At 50.5% G+C, this 22,784-nt stretch overlaps 1 protein-coding gene across 10 annotated transcripts in view; it reads left to right on the top strand.

Annotated features, from left to right (window-relative positions):
• PLCH1 (phospholipase C eta 1) overlaps nucleotides 1-22,784 on the top strand; it is a 58,857-nt gene that overhangs the window by 19,026 nt on the left and 17,047 nt on the right. For 9 of the 10 annotated variants that reach the window (XM_064385018.1, XM_064385017.1, XM_064385016.1 and 6 more), the window contains exons 3-9: nucleotides 11,990-12,136; nucleotides 12,475-12,718; nucleotides 13,951-14,080; nucleotides 16,562-16,732; nucleotides 18,565-18,658; nucleotides 20,319-20,522; nucleotides 21,855-21,975. In XM_064385018.1, the coding sequence (XP_064241088.1) occupies nucleotides 11,990-12,136; nucleotides 12,475-12,718; nucleotides 13,951-14,080; nucleotides 16,562-16,732; nucleotides 18,565-18,658; nucleotides 20,319-20,522; nucleotides 21,855-21,975 (1,111 nt within the window). Of the gene's footprint in view, nucleotides 1-1,106; nucleotides 1,373-11,989; nucleotides 12,137-12,474; nucleotides 12,719-13,950; nucleotides 14,081-16,561; nucleotides 16,733-18,564; nucleotides 18,659-20,318; nucleotides 20,523-21,854; nucleotides 21,976-22,784 lie in introns of those variants that run through there. The other variant, XM_064385021.1, reaches the window with a different exon arrangement.

The raw sequence follows: 22,784 nt of genomic DNA, 5'->3' as shown, positions 1-22,784 counted from the left end.
CTGTGCTAGGCAAATTCTGTCTCTTTTATTGCTGTCACAATGTTTGGGAATACATCTGGGAATTCCTTTGTTGTGCTCATGTAAATGTCACAGTGGAAGGGCCAGCTGAAGAGGGAAAGAATTAGAAAATGCAATAAATGAAAGACGTGAAGCATTGTATGTGGCGCTGACTTCATTCTTGCTGTGCTTCCCAGCCCTGTGAGCCCTTGGGCTCCGTTGTAAGGAAGTGCAGTTTGTGCAAGTCTGGATGCTTCTGCCCGTTGTTCCACACTGCCTGTAAACCCCCAGGTTCCAGGAGCACTGGGATGCCTTAAACCAGCCCAGGAGCTCGGGGTTTCGGAAGCTGCCGGCAGAGTTGGTGCTGAGCACCTCCCGGGGCACTCCTGCTCGGGATGCACAGCCCAGCCGAGTGCATGTGTGCGTTTGTGCCTGACCCTGCAGGGGGCTGCTCCTGGAGTGAGGGACAGCAGGAGGGGCACGGAGCAGGGCAAAGGCCGCGGAGGAGCTGGGGGTTCTGCAGATGCCGGGGTTACTCCGGAGCGGGCTCGGGTGTCCCCTCCCGCATCCAGCCTGCGTCACTCCGCCGCTCCTGAGCCGGAGCGTGGTCATCCCTGCCCGCCAGCCGCCCCGCTGCCCGCCCCACCTCCGGAGCCGCCCGGAGCCCCAGCGGAGCCCGGAGCCCTTGAGGTGCCCGGAGCTGCCCGGAGCCCCAGCGGAGCCCCAGCGGTGCCCGGAGCCCCGGAGCTGCTCGGAGCTGCCCGGAGCCCCAGCGGAGCCGGGAGCTGCCCGGAGCCTGGAGCTGCCCGGAGCTGCCCGGAGCCCGGAGCTCCAGCGGAGCCCGGAGCCCTTGAGGTGCCCGGAGCTGCCCGGAGCCCCAGCGGAGCCCGAGCGGTGCCCGGAGCCTGGAGCTGCCCGGAGCTGCCCGGAGCCCGGAGCTGCCCGGAGCCCGGAGCTGCCCGGAGCCCGGAGCTGCCCGAGCGCTGCCGTGGCCGGCGCTGCCCGCGGGGATGCGGGAGCCGCCCCGCAGCTGCAGCACCGGCACCAGCACCAGCACCGGCACCAGCACCGGCACCGGCACCGGCACCGGCACCGGCAGACGCTGGCGGCCCCCGCGCTCCCCGGCGTGAGCCGAGTTACCTGCCCTTCCCTCTGGATTAGCGCTGTGCACCGCCGAGCTTTCCCGGCTCGTCCCGAGGAGCGGCGCCCGGCTCTGCTTCCAAGGATTGCCTTCCAATTGTGTTGGCTCTGAAGGCGTGGAGATCAAGCTGAGCCTTTCCCGAAGGGAGAATTTCCATTCCGCTTGCCAATAATGCCTGAGTTACAAATTTAATGGCAGACCTTGAAGTATATAAAAATTTAAGTCCAGAAAAAGGTAAGGATGTTTGAGTTTGGAATTGCCATAGGATGGGCTCGTAGTGTGTCTGGAAATGGTTAGAGAAAAATCAGGTAACTTAACCCTCGGGTTTGGTAAATTGCAGAGTTTATGTGGACGTTGTTGGGATAACAACTGTGTATCTATTCCTGAATGTTTAACAAGAAAACCCGGTGGGTTTGTATCCACTTCAAAGTCAAGTCAGTTTCTCCATGAAAACATGTAGCTTGTGTTTGAGATACTGCTCTTTTGATGAGAACAAACTGCACTTCTGTGCTAGCCTAAATTATTACAAATGTGTTTGCCTTGAATAAAAACATTCTTGACCTTTTCATCTGTTGGGAATTTTGCTGTGGCTTTCGGTGGAGAAGAGTTTTGGGTTTTTTTAGTAGCACTTATAAATAGTATAACACATTTGCAAGTGGTATGTAAAATTTGAATGAAAGTACTGGATAAAAGATGTATTTCCAAGAATTGCAGGAGATGGTACAAAAAAGGAAGACGTCTTGAATAACTTTCTTCAGTATCTTGTAGTTTATAACATCTAATTTTTTTTCAATTTAAGTCAGCGCTGAATGGAAAGTGGCAGTTAGCTTAAGCCTCTAAGTGGATAGAGAGTGAATGCTGTAGAGAGAAGGAGAAATCATGGTAGATTAAAGTTAATTTTTGCATTTTGCTCATCCTAAAGGATGTTGGATTATGTTCTTTTAAAGAAGACACTTAGAAAATACATTTAGCATAATAGCTTTCTTGCCAAAATTGTGTAGCACAGAAGAAATTTTTTGTGACAAGATTATCTGTAATTTAAAATCAAAGAAACTAATCTAAAATAAAGCCATCACAAGTCATGGATTATACTTCGAAATATCATCTTGCCTGTTATAAAAATGTTAGAAAATTTCAGGGCAGTGTTGCAGTTGATACAAATGAAAAAAAAAAGTATCTGTCATGGTTGATTTTAGTAGATATTTTTTATCTAGTGGAAGTCTCTGGGAATAGGAATTGTATAAATATAATATATATATATATATATATATATATATATATATATATATATATATATATATATATATATAATATATATATATATAATATACAGCTATTGTATAAAAACCAGAGCCTATTTTAGGCAAAAGTGAGTTATTTGTGCTGTCCTGGGGAGGGCTGCCAGTGCTGGGGCTGCTGAGCTGTGGTGCCAGAGGCTGCTGTTCCCCTCCAGGAGCACCCAGCGCTCTCCGGGGAGCTTTGGGGGCCAAAGGGGGGCAGGTGTTACTCCATCCGCCTCCCCGAGGGGCTTTGGGGGCCAAAGGGGGGCAGGTGTTACTCCATCCGCCTCCCCGAGGAGCTTTGGGGGCCAAAGGGGGGCAGGTGTTACTCCATCCGCCTCCCCGAGGAGCTTTGGGGGCCAAAGGGGGGCAGGTGTTACTCCATCCGCCTCCCCGCAGCAGCAGGTAATGGATATGGCCCCGCTGAATAATTGACAGCCAGCTCTCCTGGAGGGGCTGGCAGCAGCCCTGCAGGGACAGCACCGGGCTCACCTTCTGCATCTCCCGGCCCTGCACGTGTGGATCAGCACATTCCACAGCACAGAGCTCACCTGAGGGTGCAGTTCTGCTCCAGGTCACCCTGAGGCCCTTCCTCACCCCGATGTGACAGCCAGGCCACATTCCAGTTCCTCATCCTTGGCTGTGGCAGTGCCATCTCTGTGTGGGGAGGGCAGCCAGGGCTGTAGAGCAGTGAGTGGCTGTCCCTGGGCTGTCCCTGGCTGTCCCTGGCTGTCTCTGGGGTGTCCCTGGGTGTCCTGGGGTGTCCCTGCTGTCCCTGGGTGTCCTGGGGTGTCCCTGCTGTCCCTGGGCTGTCCCTGGGTGTCCTGGGGTGTCCCTGGGGTGTCCCTGCTGTCCCTGCTGTCCCTGGGCTGTCCCTGGGTGTCCTGGGGTGTCCCTGGGGTGTCCCTGCTGTCCCTGCTGTCCCTGGGGTGTCCCTGCTGTCCCTGCTGTCCCTGGCTGTCCCTGGGGTGTCCCTGGCTGTCCCTGGGGTGTCCCTGCTGTCCCTGGGTGTCCCTGGGTGTCCCTGGCTGTCCCTGGCTGTCCCTGGGGTGTCCCTGGCTGTCCTGGGGTGTCCCTGGGGTGTCCCTGGCTGTCCCTGGGGTGTCCCTGCTGTCCCTGCTGTCCCTGGGGTGTCCCTGCTGTCTCTGGGGTGTCTCTGGGGTGTCCCTGGCTGTCCTGGGGTGTCCCTGGGGTGTCCCTGGCTGTCCCTGGGGTGTCCCTGCTGTCCCTGGGTGTCCCTGCTGTCCCTGGCACTGAGGTTTGGCCGATCAGAGGTGGGGTCATGGCCAGGCTCCCCTCTGTACCAGGGATGGTGGCAGTGCCCTGCTCAATGTCCTTATTAGTGCTGCTTTGGGACTCCTGTGCCTGCAGCTGTCCAGGCACCTGTCCAGGCACTGGGTGTAGGCTCTGGAATCCTGATGTGTAAGGGAATGAGCCTGGAGCAGCAAGCTGGTCTGAGTGGATGTGGAAGGCATCAGTCTCCTGGGAAGAGCTTGGTCATGCACAGCTTTCATTCCAGTGACAGCTTAAATCTGTCTCAGCATTAAATGCACTCACACGAGGTTGGCACATGCACACGGCAGCTTTGGCAGAGGAAAGCCTCCAGGGGGTTTGGTGCATCCTGAGGAGGATGCCCAGTGTTGTCCTGAGTGCTGCCTGACCCCAGTGTCACAGTGGGGCACCGCAGTGTCCCTGCATGGCCCTGCTGAGGCTGCAGAGGGTGCTGGAGCTGGATGCTGATGGCTGCAGGGCAGTGTCTCACCAGCTCTGCAGGGCATGTGCCTGGCCACGTAGGAACCAGGTTATGTGCTTGCTACTGCTTGGTGTTTGTGGCTTTGGTGCCTATGAATGGAATCTACTCGATTCAATAAATCCACAGAGCGCTGTCATGGTGTTAGGGGAAAGGTTGTTGTCTTTCCAAAACCCTGGGGCATGGATTACAATTATTGAGGTGCTTTTCTGCAGCCTGAGCTGCCCCGGTGCCACACTGGGGTCAGTGGTGGCACACAGCAGCCTGGGGACACCAGGGCTGTGAGCAGAAACCTTCCCAGCCCTGTCCAGCCCTGAGCTCGCTGCAGGGGGGTGTGTGCTGGTTTTTCCTCTTTCCTCCAGCAGCTGCTCCTCAGGGAGCACGTGCTGCTCCGTGTCTCCTTGCATGAGTGAAGTGGGAGCTGTGAGGAGCCCAGGCTGGCTTGTCCTGGCAGTGCCAGCCAGCCTGGCTGTAGGGCAGGCAGCTCAGCCTGTGCTGTGGCGGGTTATCAATACAGCAGAGGTGTTCCCACGTTACCAACAGAAACATTGATCAGCCTGGAACTCAGATGCACAGAACAGCATCATTTCCAGTAATAAAATCACTTTGGTGTTTGAGACTGTCAGTTCATTGTTTGCCCACAGATGACTCAGTGTCAGTGACTTGCACCGAGGTAATTTAAAATAAAATAGATAAACATGTTTCTTTAGCAAAATTACTATTTCTGAGGAGGGTGAATAAATTAGTTCATATCATCTGTTGCACTGCAGTCTCCATTCATTACTTTTAAAGGTTAATTAACTTCACCTTCCATTCTGTTCTGCTTTTGTCCCTCTCTCTAGTCCCTAGCTGAGCCCCAGATGTGGCGTTGTTTGGCAGCCTGGAGGGCAGCAGTGCTCCCTGCAGCCTGGTCCTGGGGGCTGGCTCCCTCTTGCAGCTGCTCTGTGCCACCCTCAGGGCACTCACTCCCCTCCAGGCCGTGGTGCTGAGGGGCTGCCACACGTGGCTGTTGGCTGGTCAATGTGCAGACATCAGAACTGGCTTTGCACTGGGGCTGGGACAGCTCATCCTCTGCACGTCTCTGTGTGGGCACAGGAGCAAGCTCTAGGAAGGGCCTTTTGGTGTTTGTTTTCCTGTTTTTTGTTAAATTGGTGCAGTTAAGTGGGAGGTGTGATACAAAGGGCGCTGTGGTGAGTGAGGAGGTCTGCCCTAGCTCAGTATGTTGTGGTGGGAATTGTATTTGTTGTATCATACAACACAGGGAGGCTGAGAACAAGGTCTGGTTCGCTGGTGTATGATCCTTACTTATGTACTTATTGATTTTTTTAGGGGGCAGGTATGGGATTCGGGCAGAGCAAGAGCTCGTGGTTCTCTGTTCTCCACCTCTGCATCCAGAGGCACAGCTGCTGGGATGCTCACACTGCTCTCTGCCAGCTGGGAGGCTCGAGGGAGGCGGCTCAGCTGCAGTGGGGGAGGCATTGCCCACCTGAGCAGAGCTTCCCCAGCCTGGGGAGCCCCGGGCTTTCCTCTGGGGACGTGGGCACAGAGCTGGGGATGGCCTGGTGCTCCGTGCCCTGGTCACACAGGGGAGGGTCCTGAACGCCACCCTGGGTCTGGCACGGTGACACCTCACACCTGTGTGCTCCTCCTCCCCTTGGCAGGGGCAGCGGAAACTCTCCTCCTCCTCCTCCTCCTCCTCCTCCTCCTCCCTTTCTTCCCACCTCCTGCTTTTTCCACTTTCTGGAGTGTCATAATCAACTGCTGTGCCCTCCCCGCTGAGGGATCCTCGAGGAAGAAAGAGGATTAGGATGTGCAAACTTAACTGTGTTTGCTTAATAAATCTGTGCTCCTTGTTCACCCCATTGATGTGACAATGCGCTCTGGCACTTGGCCAGGCTGTGCTTGAGCGATTGTGCTTTTTTCAGTGTTGACAAAGGATTATTTCCATAGTCCTAATGAAAAACTTACAGTCCTCAGCCACGCTGTGCTGCAGTGGCACCAGGGCTCTCACAATGACAGCTCTGGCGGAGTTGTTTCCGAAGAAAAGATGAAACCTGGGCTAATTGCTTGAAGATAATAAGTGGAACTTTGCTGAGCTGGCAGAAGGGGGGGTCCTTGGGAGGGGTGGAGAACATGCATTATTCATGGTGTCCAACAGGGCAGCACAGCCCCTGTAACAGAGGCACTGGCCTGGCAGGACATTTCTGCACTGCACAGGGCTCTGTGAAGTCTCGGTGAGGGAACAAAGCTTGTCATTAAGGATCGTTCAGGCTCTTTTGGATTGTACTGTAGTGCCAAGCTTTTGTTTGGATACTTCTGGTTCCTTTCTGATCTCTAAGAGCAAAAGAGGAGGGGCCCTCAGTCTGGGAAGGAGCTCTGGGTTCTCCCATGGCAAGAATAACTAAGGGTTGTCCGGGATCAGCTTGAAAAGGTGAAGAGCAGAGACCTTTCACTTGTAATGTGAAAATAAGATGAGTTATTGGTCATCCTGGAAGCTCTGAGCCCGCAGTCTCAATAGGGGAGGCTGAAAGAGCAGCTGCTGTGAAATACATGTTACTCACACATGGCTTCTGGGAGCTGCTGCTCCCAAGTTTTTGCATTTGTTTTGGATTTTTTTTGAAAGAAAAAAAGACACCTCCAGACAGTTCCCAGTCCAACAAAGAGCTGAAACATGCTGATAAATTTAAGTTGTGCTCGGGGCTGTTTCTCCATTCTGGATAGTGAATGGTTTTGCTCTTAAGCTTCACCCCTTTTTTGTTTTCATATTATTTTGTGACTTTACAAGCACGAGCTGCTTCCCAGAGTTAGTGACTTCCTTTGATTAGATGCCACTCAGTTGTTTTGAGTAGTCTCAGCCTGTGTTTGGGTATTTGTGTTTATGCTCTGCATCTCCAGGGCTGAGATGAATTGCCTGTGCCCTTTTCAGCCTCTGTCGTCTCTGCTGGTGCTGTGCGGCTTCCTCGAGGGTTTCTTGGAAAATGCAGAAGTGTGGGAGATTGATTGTCCATCTCATGTCCATGCACTTCCCAGAGATTACCATTAAAGCCACTGTAAGGAGCTTAATGTGAAATTCCGTGAGGCTGGAAGAGCTGCAGGGAAGCAAATTAAACTCTGGCATAAAATATGAGCTGTGGCTGTTTAACCACAGCCCCATCCTGCCTGGGGCCCTGGAGTGCCCCAGACCTGCATCTGCCCTCCGTGCCCCGGGCTCTTGGGCTGTTATGTAACACCCCAACCATCAGCACCCTGCTGGCATTCTGTGGGATTTGGATAAAATGTGCTCTCAGGGCTGCACCTGGGCAGAAAATGGTCTTTAATGGCATTACTGGGAGTGCTCAGCGTGGGAGGCTGGTGCAGGACAGGGCTGGGGAGAGTGCAGGCAGTGAGAGCAGGGTGGGGTTCTGGGGTTTGCTTTGGGGCTGGGCTCAGAGCGTTTTCACTGCTGGGAGGGGACAGTGCAGCTGTGTGCTGGTCTCCAGGGCAGGTTTTTGGGAAGGACCTTTCAGCTCATGCAGCCCAGCACCACCACAGTGTTCAGCACTAAACTGGGTCCTCAAGAGCCACATCACTCGTTTTTCACAGGGACACTGACCCCAGCACTGCCCGGGGCAGCTGTGCCACGGCTACACAACCCTTCACAAAATAAACCCCAAAACACTGAATGCAGGGGAGAAGAGCTGCTGCTGCAGTTAGAAATGAACTCCTGCATTTTTTGGTACCTTTTATCTCTTCAAGCTTAATGTTGGCTTAATGCAGTTGATGCCTATCATTTAGAAACCCAGTTTATATCCTCTTTCATAATTATACTTCTCAGTGTTTGGTAATGCTCTTTATACCTTATTTAATCTTTTTGTTTTGTCTAATGGCTGTAACAGTAAGTCCATAAAAGCAAGATGAGGCCAGACCTTTTGTCATTTGGTTGCACTTTGAAATATTAATTTCTTAACATACAGGAAAATAATGTTTGTGGACAGCAATAAGAAATTTGTTTTGATCTTTGACTTTGAAGTAAAATTAAGTGTCTCACAACAGGGGTATAACCTTTTGTGGTATGGTCTTGGCAGTAGAGTTGTGCTGCTAATGCAGAGGTAACAGTGTTTTCTTGAACAAAGAAACCCCAAAATATAGTAGGAAACATAGCCAGGGTATTTATTTAACCTCAGAGAACATGTTTTGGAATTCCCAGCTCCTGGGATGCAGGAGTGGCCGTGGCTCCGAGCCAGGGAGGCTCTGTGGGGATCCTGGGGCTGCTGCTGAGCCATCCCTGGTTATCAGGAATGACCCCAGTGCACGGGGAGGGACTGGGGATGGAGGGTGGCACGGGGACAGAGGGTGGCACAGGGGGATGGAGGGTGGCATGGGGACATGGAGGGTGGCACAGGGGGACAGAGAGTGGCACTGGAGGATGGAGGGTGGCATGGGGACATGGAGGGTGGCACAGGGGGACAGAGAGTGGCACTGGAGGATGGAGGGTGGCATGGGGACATGGAGGGTGGCACGGGGACAGAGGGCGGCACGGGGACAGAGGATGGCACAGGCTGGTTTGGGGATTAACATCTGGAGCAGCCACAGAGGTTTGTGTTAGGAGTGATTCTCGTGGCTGAACTAAATTTAAAACTGCTATTTGGATTCAGGTCAGTATTGCTTTAAAGGGTTATTTTGGGAGGAAGAAAAGTAGACTGGTCTTTCATTATTAAATCCCATTAAACTTCAGGGTGTCTGTTGGGATGATTTTAGACTGTCAAGTTTGCATAACTCTGCAAACAGAAGTGAATGTAGTTTTCAGGGGTTTTAAATTTTAAATTAAAGCTTCAAATATCATAGACTCATGCAGTGGTTTGGGTTGGAAGGGACCTTAAAGACTTCCCAGTTCCAACCCCCTGCCATGGGCAGGGATACCTTCCTTATACATTGCATGAGCATAATTTTTTATTTAAACTTCCAGATTAATTTTCTTTGACCTTGTAGCATAAACTACATTGTATTCTAGTTTAACTTAATTCATTTTCAGGCTTTGAGCAAAAAATGCACAGCTAGTCCTTGTGTTAGAAGAATGTCTTTTAATGGGGATCATGTCTTGCTTCCTCAAATTTTAAATTACGTCTGCATTGAGGAGCTGCTTCATTTACTCTGTATTCCTGGTTTATCTACAGGATTAGATGTTTTTCTGGAACCAGCTTCCCTATTCCTTAGTGAAATCCTTCCTGAACTGCTCTTCTGGAGCTTTATTCTGCCCTGCGCTGCTCAATACCTTGCCTGATTCAGATGCTAATGTGTGGTGTCTGGCAAGGGACCGGCATTAGCATACTGAGAATGGATTTGAAAAAGACCTTTCTTATTTGCGTGCTTATATTTTATAAATAGCCTGAAGGGGAGGATGGGGTGTTTTGTAAATGGTTTGCAGAGCTGAGATCCAGTGGGCTCTGATTGCTGTGGCATTTCCATTACCCCAGCCCCTTCGTGAACGTGGAGCCTTTGTTATTAACACCTACACAGCAGGAATGATGCCATGAACTCTCTTGCACGTTTACTATTCTTTAAATGTTTGAATTCTCTTGGTACTTCCTTGGAATTGGGAAATGCAAGCAGCAAAGATGGTGCTCCCTGGGGCACTGCACCTACTGCAGGGGGGGTTTGGGAGGTGGAGGCTGAGATATTGGGCAGGAATTGGGTTTCTTCCACTTTGTGACAGAAAGGGTTTTAAAATCTATTCCCTGTAACTGAAGTGTGCCTGAAGCATGAATGTGACTGCACCCATAACAATTCCAAACGTGATGCAGAAATGTTTAAGCAATTGAAATGGTGAAGAAGGGACTGGATTTCCTTTTGTGGTTTTTGTTTTCCCCCAGTTGTGTTGGCTGCAGTTACCTGACTGTGGCTCATTCTCTGCTTTTCTTGCATTGAATAAATGTGGTCTTCTCCCTTCTGCCTTTTGCTGGCTGTCCTCAATGGCATCTTAGTGAAACCGGGCTGGGATTTTTTCTCTGAAAACGGAGCTGGTGCTAATAGAGAGACTTATGTGAGAATTAGTTCTTTTTGTAAGACTTTCACCAGTCACTGCTAGCCTTAGGTGCAAAGAAGCAGATTTTCTGTGTTGAGAAGCTTGTTGCTAAACCTCTTACTGAGCTAAAGCCCTGCTGGAAGTGATCTCTCTATTGGTGAAATCAAAAGTGCTTGTGGTGTGTGTGCCAGGCTGATGGAGCAGGGCAGGTTTGTGTACCCACACTCACAGGGAGAACCTCATTGCTGTGCTGGGAGAAGTCGTGTTTGTTTTGGTAGGAATCCAAGGCAAAACTGATCTACACTCGGTTCTGCAGGGGAAGGCTGGGGCTGCCAAGAAAAGGCACTCCTGTGTGGATGTACACAGGGAGTTTTAGAGACTCTTTTTGCTTCAGTTCATCTTTGTTCTCTCAGGTTCTGAGTTTTCCATCCCTTGTGGTGTAAATGTTTGTCTTCCTGGTACTTTGTGCATCTTTGGATAGATCCAAGTTAATGCTGCCCCAGCCAACATGTGGATATGGTCTGACATCTCCTTCTGCCTTCATTTATGTCACATTTGTGGTTTATCCTAAAGCCCTTCCAAACTCACCTTCATCCAGAGTGTGCTGATCCAGGGGGTGCCATTATTTATGGACATAATGAAGGACACATTTATTGCACTCACGTGAGGCTTTCAGAAGAGTTTGGTTCTGTTCAGCTCAGCCTCAGTCCCCTCCTTCCTCCAAGAAAGAGAACTCAGGAAAAAGACTCCTTCTGATGGGGTTTATTCCACGTGGGGTTTGCCTTGCCAGCTCCTGGTGAGCGAGGGAGCCAGGGGAGGTTACTCCAGTGCCAAGGGCTGTTCAGCCCTGGTTTGCCCAATGTTCAGCTGCTGCTCTGACTGCCTGTGAGTGTGTCAGGGCTGTTGGGAGAATAAATAAATCCCAGCTCTGGCAGAGCAGTGGGAGTGTGGGTTATTCTTTGCTGTGACACTGAGGAGCACTGGAGAGAGAAGTGCTGGAGAGAGGAAGGGTGATAAGAAATAAAGACAGACCCAGAGAGTTTATTTGGGAGCCAGCCAGAGTGTAAACAAATCACCCAGGGAGATGAATTTGGAGTGATACCAAGTGAGGAGAGGCTGTGAATGGATAAAACCAGAAGGTAATTTAAGAGCATGGATATATACTGAGATCAAGAGGAAATGTTATCTTGATCCTTGTGTTTGGAAGGCTGCAGGAGGGAGGATGTGAGATGAAATGGAAGAAATGGGTTTATTTTAGTCAAAACACAGAGGAGGAAAAAAGCCTTATCATTCGGATGGGATGGCTGGATAAAAGGAAATTATCCCAGTGTGTGTTGGTGGCAGCATGGAGAGGGGGTGAACGTGTCTGTGTCATTCTGTGAGCAGCTCTGCCAGTGTCACAGCAAGAGGGACAAACTCCAGGGCTACTGAGCCCAAAGGACTGCGGGGTTTGAATGAGGATCTCACCAGTCCAAGTACATGGAGTGCTGGGGTTTGAAATTACAGCACTGTGTGCAGTAATAGAAAAAATGTAAATAAGATGAGCATGAAACAACTATAAAATGTTTTCCTTCAACACTGATGAAAGTTTTCTTTGCCTCCTTGGTTGTGAGGGTGTTCAGACAGATGAGCTGTTCCATTTTCCTGTGTGGAGAAGGTGGCAGTGAAGAAGGAACAGTCTCCTAGCACTGCCCACTTTCTGTCATTGTTGGTTCAGGTCAGAACTGGCGTGTGCCTGGCAGATGCTGGGCAGCACATTAGTCATGTCATTCGTGGATGGGGTGGCTGTTCAGCTGAATTTATTCTGCTCTGCCTCGCAGTTGAACGATGCATGAGTGTGATGCAGTCTGGGACGCAGATGGTGAAGCTGAAGAGTGGAACCAAGGGGCTGGTCCGGCTCTTCTACCTGGACGAGCACAGGACCTGCATCCGATGGAGGCCCTCCCGGAAGAGCGAAAAGGCGAAAAGTAAACCCCTCACATTTCTTCTAATTTCTGGGGCTGTTCAGTATTAGAATGTGACTTACAGAGCTCCACAGGGGCTCGTGGGCTGATGGGAGACACTTGGTGTCTGTGTCCTGTAGCCTCAGCCCCGCGATGTTCCGGGCAGTGCTCGGAGCCTCCGGGGCAGCCGGCACGTGGCACAGCCATGGCAGGGAAACCTTCAGTCCAACGGGGCTTTGGGATGTGAAGCTGTAACATTAATAAAGTTTAATGCCTCTGAGCCTGAATAACTCTGAACTGGGAGAAGCAGGAAGAGGCTGGCTGGCTGTCCCAGCGTGGCCTTTGGTTTCCCTTTCCCCCAGTTGTCATCGACTCCATTTACAAAGTCAGCGAGGGCCGGCAGTCGGAGATCTTCCACCGCCACGCCGAGGGCAGCTTCGACCCCAGCTGCTGCTTCACCATTTACCATGGCAGCCACCTGGAGAGCCTGGACCTGATCACGTCCAACCCCGAGGAGGCTCGCACCTGGATCACGGGGCTCAAGTACCTGCTGGCCGGGATCAGCGACGAGGACTCGCTCGCCAAGCGCCAGAGAACGCACGACCAGTATCCTTTGAGGGCCAGCCCTTCCTCCTGGCTCATATTCCTGCCTCGGTGTCCAGTCACTTCAGCACAGCGTGGCCTTTCTCCTCCTATTCAGTGACCAGAACCCTTCCACTGACTGCAAGGGAAACCTGAGCAATGGGTTTGACATGGACACTTAGGTGTGTGATAAACCATGGGCTGTGCCTTGGGGACTGGATCAGACTGCTCGGAGTCAGGGGATAGGCTTGCATTTTGTTAATGAATTCCTTTTTGAAGGGGAGAAGCAGCTATAACTATTTCTAGTTTCTAGTTATCTCAGTATCTCAGTAACTCCTGGCCATCTCTCTTGCTTTTGTGTAAATCCGTTGCCTGTGTCCTTTCCAGCCTCCATTGTTTGTCAGGAGCACAAATCCTTAAAGCTCCTTAAATGTTTGTTGTAGCCCTGTAGCCAAAGTGAACCTCATGTTCTCTGAATATTTTCTTCATGTGCCTTTTTTTTCCCCAGTAGTTTTTTTTTCACAACAGTGATGACTAAAATGTTATACACAAAGAACACTCTTCCCCCAAAAACCAAACCCCAAGGCCATCTTAATTAAAACTGTAACCTGTCTGTTCTTCTGCCTCATGGAAATCTCCAGTGCTACTCCTGGAGAATATACATATTTCAGGTATTTTTAATTTACATCTCCCGTGTTTGATTCTGATTCACAGCAGGCACAGGTCCATTGGGGTTGTATTGCATGCTCTGTTGCACCTGTCCTCAGCTTGCTATATTTAACCATGGCTTTTCTGAGCTGCTCCTGTCTCTCTACCTTCCCTCCTGGTGAAACATCACTGCAAGTCCTGTTTGTTTTATCCAGCGTGGCAGCTGGGAGGCTGCACACAGAATGGCCCTGGCCCACTCCCAGCTGCTGCAAGAACTTAGCAGGAGGTGCTGAGGGATATTTGTGCAAGGAGGGGGTGAAAGGTGCTGTTGGGAAGTGAAGTTCAGGTAGGAGGAAGGGACAGGTGGAAGAAGATCCCAGAGTAAGCCCAGCCATGTTTGAAAACTTTGGAGCAGGTTATCAGAGCATCAGAAACGGGAGTGCAGAGGGGCTGGAGCTGTGAACTGAGCTGTGAATAATTGCCACAACCCAGTTCTGGTTTTAAGCACTGGGCTGAGCTGTAGTGAGGGCAGGGACATAAAGGTTCTTTCCTGAGCTGCCCTGTGCATGGGGAGATGGCGTGTGTGCCTGTCCTTGACACGCTGGCAGCTGGGTGAAGCAGACCTTCGAGGAGGCTGACAAGAACGGGGACGGGCTGCTGAACATCGAGGAGATCCACCAGCTGATGCACAAGCTGAACGTCAGCCTGCCCCGCAGGAAGGTCCGGCAGATGTTCCAGGTCTGTGCCGGGCACCAGGGGACACTCACACCCACTGCTGGGCACACCCAGAGCAGCCTCTGCACCCTGGGCACCAGGGGACACTCACATCCATTTCTGGGCACACCCAGAGCAGGCTGGGCACCCTGGGGCACCAGGGGACACTCACATCCATTTCTGGGCACATCCAGAGCAGGCTGTGCACCCTGGGCACCAGGGGACACTCACACCCACTGCTGGCACACCCAGAGCAGGCTGTGCACCCTGGGCACCAGGGGACACTCACACCCACTGCTGGCACACCCAGAGCAGGCTGGGCACCCTGGGCACCAGGGCACACTCACACCCACTGCTGGCACACCCAGAGCAGGCTGGGCACCCTGGGCACCAGGGCACACTCACACCCACTGCTGGCACACCCAGAGCAGGCTGGGCACCCTGGGCACCAGGGCACACTCACACCCACTGCTGGCACACCCAGAGCAGGCTGGGCACCCTGGGCACCAGGGCACACTCACAGCCACTGCTGGCACATCCAGAGCAGGCTGTGCACCCTGGGCACCAGGGGACACTCACATCCATTTCTGGGCACATCCAGAGCAGGCTCACCCTGGGCACCAGGGGACACTCACACCCACTGCTGGCACACCCAGAGCAGGCTGGGCACCCTGGGCACCAGGGCACACTCACACCCACTGCTGGCACACCCAGAGCAGGCTGTGCACCCTGGGCACCAGGGGACACTCACACCCACTGCTGGCACACCCAGAGCAGGCTGGGCACCCTGGGCACCAGGGCACACTCACACCCACTGCTGGCACACCCAGAGCAGGCTGGGCACCCTGGGCACCAGGGCACACTCACACCCACTGCTGGCACACCCAGAGCAGGCTGGGCACCCTGGGCACCAGGGCACACTCACACCCACTGCTGGCACACCCAGAGCAGGCTCACCCTGGGCACCAGGGCACACTCACACCCACTGCTGGCACATCCAGAGCAGGCTGGGCACCAGGGCACACTCACACCCACTGCTGGCACCCCCAGAGCAGCCTCTGCAGCTGGGGAACAAAAACCCAGCACCTGACAGGCTTTTTCAAAGCCTTACCTTTTTGTAGACAAAGAGGCATCAGAGTTGTTTAAAGGACATGAAGCACACTGAAAAGTTACCAATGTTACTCTTTCTGCTGCATTGTTGGTTTCACCACTGTGAACTGAACTGTTCAATGCTGGCATTGATGGACAATGAAGTTACTCTTTGCTACTAAAATATTTTTTATGTCCTTTATGGAAAATTATTTAATAAAAACTGACTTTATGCAAGTAATTAGGTTTTCTTTAATAACTTCCTTATATTTAGCCATTCAGATTTGATTGGTTTAGAATAAATTTTTTACTTCTGTTGTCTGAAAACAGCTCCCATTTTCCACCAGTCCTTGTGTTTACTGCAGGAAAGGAAAGATAAGCCAAGGACATAATGGAGAGCAAAAAAAAATCATCTTCACTTTTCTAAACCAGTACCAGCTCAAAGCTGGTTTGCTGTAAAACATGGGAAAGTTGAAGAATCTTCTATGGCATAAAATCCTCATTAGAGATACATCTTTGGAGTCTGGAGTTACTGCCAAAGACCTGGGAACTGGTGGGGTGGTGTTGCAGAGATTAATTTGGGTTTTACTCATTCCCACAGATTATAAATATCATTTAAGGTATGTAATAGATCTAAAATGATTAAAAACCCCATTCAACACCATTTAGCTGAGAATTCCTTTCCTCTCAGCTGACTTGCAGTGATAGGAGTTCACAGCTCCTTTCTGCATGGAGACCCACGCAGTGCCTGCCAGCCGTTCTCCAGAAGATGTTCTTTGTTTTGAAAATCCACAGCAATCCTCTTAGGCAGATGTTCACAGGAAAAAGCTTGTATTCGTGTGTGCTAAGTACTGATTTCTTCTCTGCCTACCTCTGAGGAGAAAGAGCAGATCAAGCCTGGAGATGCTGGGTGTGTGTTTTGGGGTGGTCTCAGTGCAGAGCTGTCCCTCTGCAGAGTGCTGCTGGGGCTGAGAGTGCTGCACATTAAATCATGTGCATTTAACACTCTGAGACTGTCCTGAATGCTTTCAGACTATTGTTGGGGAAGCCTTGGGTGATATTCTTATGCCTCTTGCTGTGTTTTAATCCAGGATAACTGCAGGGCATACAGGAGGGCAAGAGATCAGAATAAAGCCCAGGGTGAGCCTCTTTCTTGGGGAAATAAACATGAAATTAAAGAAGGAAGTTAGAGTTTTATAGGGAATCTGTGGCTTTAGTTTAGTAACTGTTTTCACCAAAAACCTCAGAGATGATGATATAATTTTGCAGATATTTTAGCCTGTTAGGATTTGTGTCTGAACAGTCTCGCAGACTAGAATTTATTACATTTCTGTTGGTGTACACAAGTCCTGCTCTGTTTTATTCTCTGATTTCTCCTGTGCTGAGCATGTTTATCTAAATGTCATTACCTCTTAGGAGGCAGACACAGATGAGAACCAAGGAACCCTGAACTTTGAGGAATTCTCAGTGTTTTACAAGATGATGTCCTTGCGTCGAGACCTCTACCTGCTGCTGCTAAGCTACAGTGACAAGAAGGATCATCTCACTGCTGAGGAGCTGGCCCAGTTCCTCAGGGTGGAGCAGAAGGTAGGCCAATATCTGCACCCATGGCTATGGCCATGCACTTACCTTCAAGGGTAGGGAAGGATTTTATGGAAAATATTAACTTGGGGCAGAGGGCAAAGCACACGTGTGACAGAAGAGAGTTCTGAAGGTTTTCTGAAATGCTTCTAGAAAGAGTTTGAGCTGCTTTGGATGGTTTTTGAAGTGCCCGGGATGGTGGTGTGAGAGGGTGCTCAGGGACCTGGAGCAGGAGGAGGAACACGTGGCAGAGGTGCCTTTGGGGGGTCATTATGGACCTGCTGATGCAGCAGAAACCTGGAGCTGTCTGTCAGTCTGGCATTCTGCATCCTCTCAGCGCTCTGTGAGCCCTCCTGAGAGCACTGCGTGGGCAGAGCTGGCTGGGGAGCTGCTCTGCTCAGCACTGCCATCCGTAAGGAGTGAAACCTGCAGGTGAACCTCTTGGCTGGGCAGGTGGGGACACCTGGCACCCCTGTGCCCAGCACTGGGAGGTCAGGGAGATTCCCCCAAAAGTGCCCAGTGCCACCACGCCCTGGGGCAGGGCAGCATTGCCCCAAAAGCTGATCGTGCTCCCAGCCAGGAGGCAGCTCCCCAGTGCCCTCACCCAAACAGCATTTTGCTTTTGCTGTTGTCTGGATGCTTGGAAATCTGTGGACAGTCTGTTCTGCTCCATCTGCTCCTCATTTGGCAAGATATGAAATGTTCTGCAGCCTGAGGACAGAACAAAAGAGGGTTGGGGCTTTTATTAGCCTGCTAAACTGGCTTCTTTTTTAGGAGAACTCCCAGTTTAGGAGAACAACCCGTATTATTTTTAGTGGAGTACCCATATTATTTTTAGTGGAGTACTCTGAAGTGTACAAAAAAATCAATGGCCAAAGTCATCACCGCTCAAGCTACAATTAAAAAGCACAAATGTGTTGACTTTTCACCAGCAGATGCAGCCTTGGACTAGATTAGACATTTCCATTCCTCAAGCACATGAGAACCCCACACTGGGCCAGGGAGCCATGGGGGATAATGGAAAAGTTAATTTGAGCCAGCTTGTACCAGAACAGGGCCTGCTCTGAGCAGTGCTTGCAATCAAACACCGACCTAAGCAAGGATAATCAGTTATTTTTTCTACTGAATTGTTATTTTTTATTATCCTGTGTAATTCCTGCAGCATCTCAGGATGATTGGCTTAGCTGGGACAGTACAAACAGTGAACAAGATGATCTGGCACAAGAAAGGTGCCAGAGGTTTGAGAGCCAGTATTTTCTTCCTGTGATGTTGGTAGTGGAGAAATGAAATCCACCCAGTCCTCATTCCACCACTCAAGGCAGTGAGGAAAGATTAGATGAGTGATGGGAGCTACTCCTTCCCTTTAGTTCTGAAGGAAATATAAGTGTCTACTTGTAAGTGCCCCACAAATCAGTTAGAACCTCAGCTGTGGGCTAGCTGAAGCTGTTGACAAAATTCCTGTTTGTTTCAGAAAAGCTGCTGTTTTTCATTTCAGAATTTAATTATTTCTCTCCTAGCCTGTGTATTACAGTGAACTCCCTTGGAAGTAATGAAATCATAGGAGTGGAAAACACATGAAAATGAAATCCAAGCCTGCCAAATCTTTTTGCATGTCTAGGAAGATTATATTAAAGAATATAATGTCACAGTTCTCATTTCAGCAGTATTGGTCAGTACAACTTTTAAAGCTGCTAAACAGCTAATTTAAATCTTGAGACTAAAATGACAGGTTTTAATTGCCTACCTCTCACTCCTGTTTATCTCCTCCAAGTTAAGTAGATTTTCACATGCTGGTGACGTTTAAAATGAGTGTACCTCCTCTGTTGTTTTTTGTGCAGATGAATAATGTGACCCCAGAATATTGTCTGGACATCATACAGAAGTTTGAAGTGTCAGAAGAAAACAAGAAGCAGAATGTTCTTGGGATTGAAGGTAAAGGTTTTGGTTTCAGAGTGAGTTTCCTCTTGCATGCTGCAGTGGAGTGGAAGTGCTTTGATGGAGTTTGGTGAGGCTTTTGCTGTCCCCTGATCAGCAGTCGGGAGTGTGGGTGCCTTTTGTGAGTCAGGGGGGAGATGTGAGTAGGTGTGGGGAGGCAGCAGCTCTCAGCCATCCATCACAGCCTTCCTCAGGAGTGGGGCAGGATGCCTGAGGCTGTGGGGATTTATTGCTCACTCTGACAAGCTGTCCTGCACCATGCAGTTTATCTACAGCTGCTCCCAGTGAGGTAATGAAAGCCAAGAGCTCACTCTGCCTTGGCTCTGGGGATCTGGGATCCTGCACAATCCATTCTTTTCTGTGAAATAAAGTACAGATAGTTGCATTTTCATTGGGTTTTAATACCTGATTCCCATTGCTTGTGAAAGCACTTGTAAACTGTATGTTTATTCAGAATCCAGTTTAGTATCAGATCAGCCTCAGAGCTGAGATGAAATAGATTAAAAGCCATGTTGTGTTCCTTTGCCCAGAAGGAACCTTCTCTGGAGCAGCACAATGTGCATGGTGACTCGGGGAGGGGGGAAGTAGGAATTTTCCTCCACATGGTATTTAAATCCTGGGCATGGCCTCCCTTCAACAAGCTTCTGATGTGACCCAGGGCGCTGCACTCAAACTGAAATAAAGAAAGTAAAACAAACAAGCTGTGACACTTAAACAATATTTCTGCAAGCATTTCTGCTCCTCTTAACCTGCTGCTGCAGCTGCTTTTATCTCTGAGCTGCTTTCAGGGCTGGTATTGTTTGCACCATCCTTTGCAAATATTTTGAATGTTTCATTCTTAAAGGAGGTATTTTTAAAACTTTCTCTGTTCAGTGCTGCTCTCATTTAGAGGGTTATAAATGAAGTACCATCTTATTGAATAAACTTGCAGGAAAAAGAAAATTGTGAAGATGCCGGGTCAGTGACTTGGCTGCTGATCCATGGTTGGGTGGCTGCTGCCTTGAGTGCCCCCATCCCTGCTCAGGGCACTGCCATTCACAGCACACGAGTGCCACCAAGGAGCTCTGTCACAAGCAGGCGTTTGCTTCTGAGCCAGGGTGGCCTGCCCTGTGCCCTGGAGTGCACACCAGTGTCAGAGCCCAGCTGTGCAGGGCTGCAGAGCATTGTCCCTGCCTGTGCCCTGCTCTGTGTCCTGCTCTGTGCCCTGCTCTGTGCCCTGAGTCCCCACCAGTGCCAGACCCAGCCTTGCAGGGCTGCAGTGTTCTCCCTGCCTGTGCCCTGCCCTGTGCCCTGCTCTGTGCCCTGAGTCCACACCAGTGTCAGAGCCCAGCTGTGCAGGGCTGCAGAGCATTGTCCCTGCCTGTGCCCTGCTCTGTGCCCTGCTCTGTGCCCTGCTCTGTGCCCTGCTCTGTGCCCTGAGTCCCCACCAGTGTCAGACCCAGCCGTGCAGGGCTGCAGAGCGTTCTCCCTGCTCTGTGCCCTGCCCTGTGCCCTGAGTCCCCACCAGTGCCAGACCCAGCCGTGCAGGGCTGTGTTCTCCCTGCCCTGTGCCCTGCTCTGTGCCCTGCCCTGTGCCCTGGAGTCCCCACCAGTGCCAGACCCAGCCGTGCAGGGCTGTGTTGTCCCTGCCCTGCCCGACGTGCCCCTGTGCCCGCAGGCTTCACCAGCTTCATGCGCAGCCCGGCGTGCGAGGTGTCCAACCCGCTGCACCGCGAGGTGCACCAGGACATGGAGCAGCCCCTGTGCCACTACTTCATCGCCTCGTCCCACAACACCTACCTGAGCGGGGACCAGCTGCTCTCCCAGTCGCGGGCCGAGATGTACGCGCGCGTGCTGCAGGCCGGCTGCCGCTGCGTCGAAGGTGGGCTGCAGGGGGCTGCACAGGAGCTGCACGGGGCTGCACGGGGGTGCATGGGGGCTGCACGGGGCTGCATGGGGCTGCACTGGGGCTGCACGAGGCTGCATGGGGCTGCAGGAGGCTGCATGGGTCTACACGGGGCTGCATGGAGCTGCAAGGGGCTGCACGGGGGCTGCATGGGGGATGCATGGAGCTGCACAGGAGCTGCACGGGGGCTGCACAGGGCTGCACGGGGGCTGCACGGGGGCTGCATGGGGGGCTGCACCAGTCACAGGCTCAGGGCTGCACTCCCAGCAGCAATGCTGGGCTGCCTCGGACACTGCAGCGCTTTCTGAGCACTCCAGACTGGATTTTTCTCTTGGGAATGATCACCTTGGGCCAGTGCCACAGGCACCAGAGAATCACAGAATGGCTGGAAGGGGTTCTAAAGATCCTGCCATGGGGGAACGTGGAGATCACACTGGATTCTTGTTTAAGCTCTGCATGATTTAAATAATAATGAAACATTAGTGGTTTTATATTAGTATTAGTATTTTTCTTTTCCCAGAAATAAATAAAGTCTTTTGGCAAAGTTAGACTCAATATTAATTTTTTATGACTAGCATTACAAAAGGTCATCTGGAAAAAAAAAAATATTGTTAATCTCTATTTAAAAATTAATTCGAGAAAATGAACCTGAGAAAATTTGGTGATTGCCTTCTGCAGAACAACCCCCAAGAAAACTCAGCAGTGTTATTTTCCTTGACCTCAAAGCTATTGCAGCTCCTTCAGAGCCCAGGGAATAGCTCTGCAGCTTTCTCCTTGGGAAGTTTAAGTGCCTGTAGAGGCAGCAGCAGTGACAATTTGGTACAAATTCAGGGTACAGCCATTCATTAGGAAAAGCATTATTATGCTGGTCTGTTCTGCATGTGCTGGATTTGATGTTACTCTTCAGACACTCAGTTATAAAACTGCAAGTTAAATTGGGAGTGGAAAAAAATAAGTTCTTTTAAAATAGTTTGTCTTCAGAAGCAAAAACTGCATTCCCAAGGTAGCTGTAAACATTATTTGACCTATTACACCTTTGTAGTTTTATATATGAGGAAAAAACCTCAAATTAATACAAGAGAAAGAACAGTTCTAGGATGCAGAATTCCCATGTGACCTAGGGAAAGGCTGTCCTGTTAGTGTGAGCTCAGCTGGCAGGTCGGGGCAGATGGAGTGAGGGCTGCAGGAGGTGGAATGAACATTGTTGGCCCCTGCCTGGCTGAGCAGGTGAGCTCTGCTGGCAGCAGGGGCTCAGGGATGCATGAATTGGGGGCACCTCTTAATGTGTGGCTTTTCTGGTCTTAACAGTGGATTGCTGGGATGGCCCAGATGGGGAGCCCGTGGTGCACCACGGCTACACCCTCACTTCCAAAATCCCCTTCCGGGACGTGGCAGAAACCATCAATAAGTATGCCTTCATCAAAAACGAGTAAGTGTGGAGCCAGGTTTGAAGCTACACCTGTTCTCTGTAGTTAATCCCACACTGCAAACAACCATCAAGCCCAGGAAGTGCAAATATTCCTTTAAACACATCAGGGTAGGTTCTGTTCCCCTGTTTATTGCCCGTGTTGTGTTCATTGTTCAGCTGCACAAGCTCTTCCCATCAAGTGAGGGAGAGGGTTCTGCCTAAGTTGAACCTTTTTGTGCTCTTGAACTCAGTAAGGCTTTGGACAGTCTGACACTGCTGATTATCTTTCAGTAGAGCTTCCCACTCACATCCACAGGGAAATTCTCCTGAACAATCGATACTGTGATCTTCTCTACCTACTGAAAATACTTTATTTCAGCAGAAGAATTGAAAAGCTGTCATGTGTAGTTTGAGGAAATACTGAGGTGTGGGGCAGTGTTCTGAATCTGTTTCATTTGCCATGGTGCTTTATAACAGTTTATTGTGAAAACTGTGGACTTCACCCATACACACACACACAGTAGTCTCAGATCATGAGTGGGTGTCGAGAATTTTGAGTAGTCTAAAAGCAATAAAAGGAAAATACTTCCTTTTCTTTATTTAAATAAAAAGCGCCCAGCAATGGGTTTGTGGGAAAAAAACCCAACCAAGCCCAAAAGTTCAGTGTTATTTATTGATGAGAAGTACAGGGTGTTACTTTCAAAACTAAAGGAGGTGGTTTTCATTATTTGGTTGGGGTTAATGTGGGGTTCCTTGTTTTAGAACCTTGGGGCTGCCAAGAGTTTAGAAAACACGGGGGAAAATCTGTGGAAGAACTGAGCTGTTCATTC

Source organism: Passer domesticus, chromosome 11, assembly GCF_036417665.1.
Source record: "Passer domesticus isolate bPasDom1 chromosome 11, bPasDom1.hap1, whole genome shotgun sequence".
Lineage (NCBI taxonomy): Eukaryota > Metazoa > Chordata > Aves > Passeriformes > Passeridae > Passer > Passer domesticus.
Note: the sequence above shows the minus strand (reverse complement) of the source record. Positions and strands in the feature narration are given on the sequence as shown.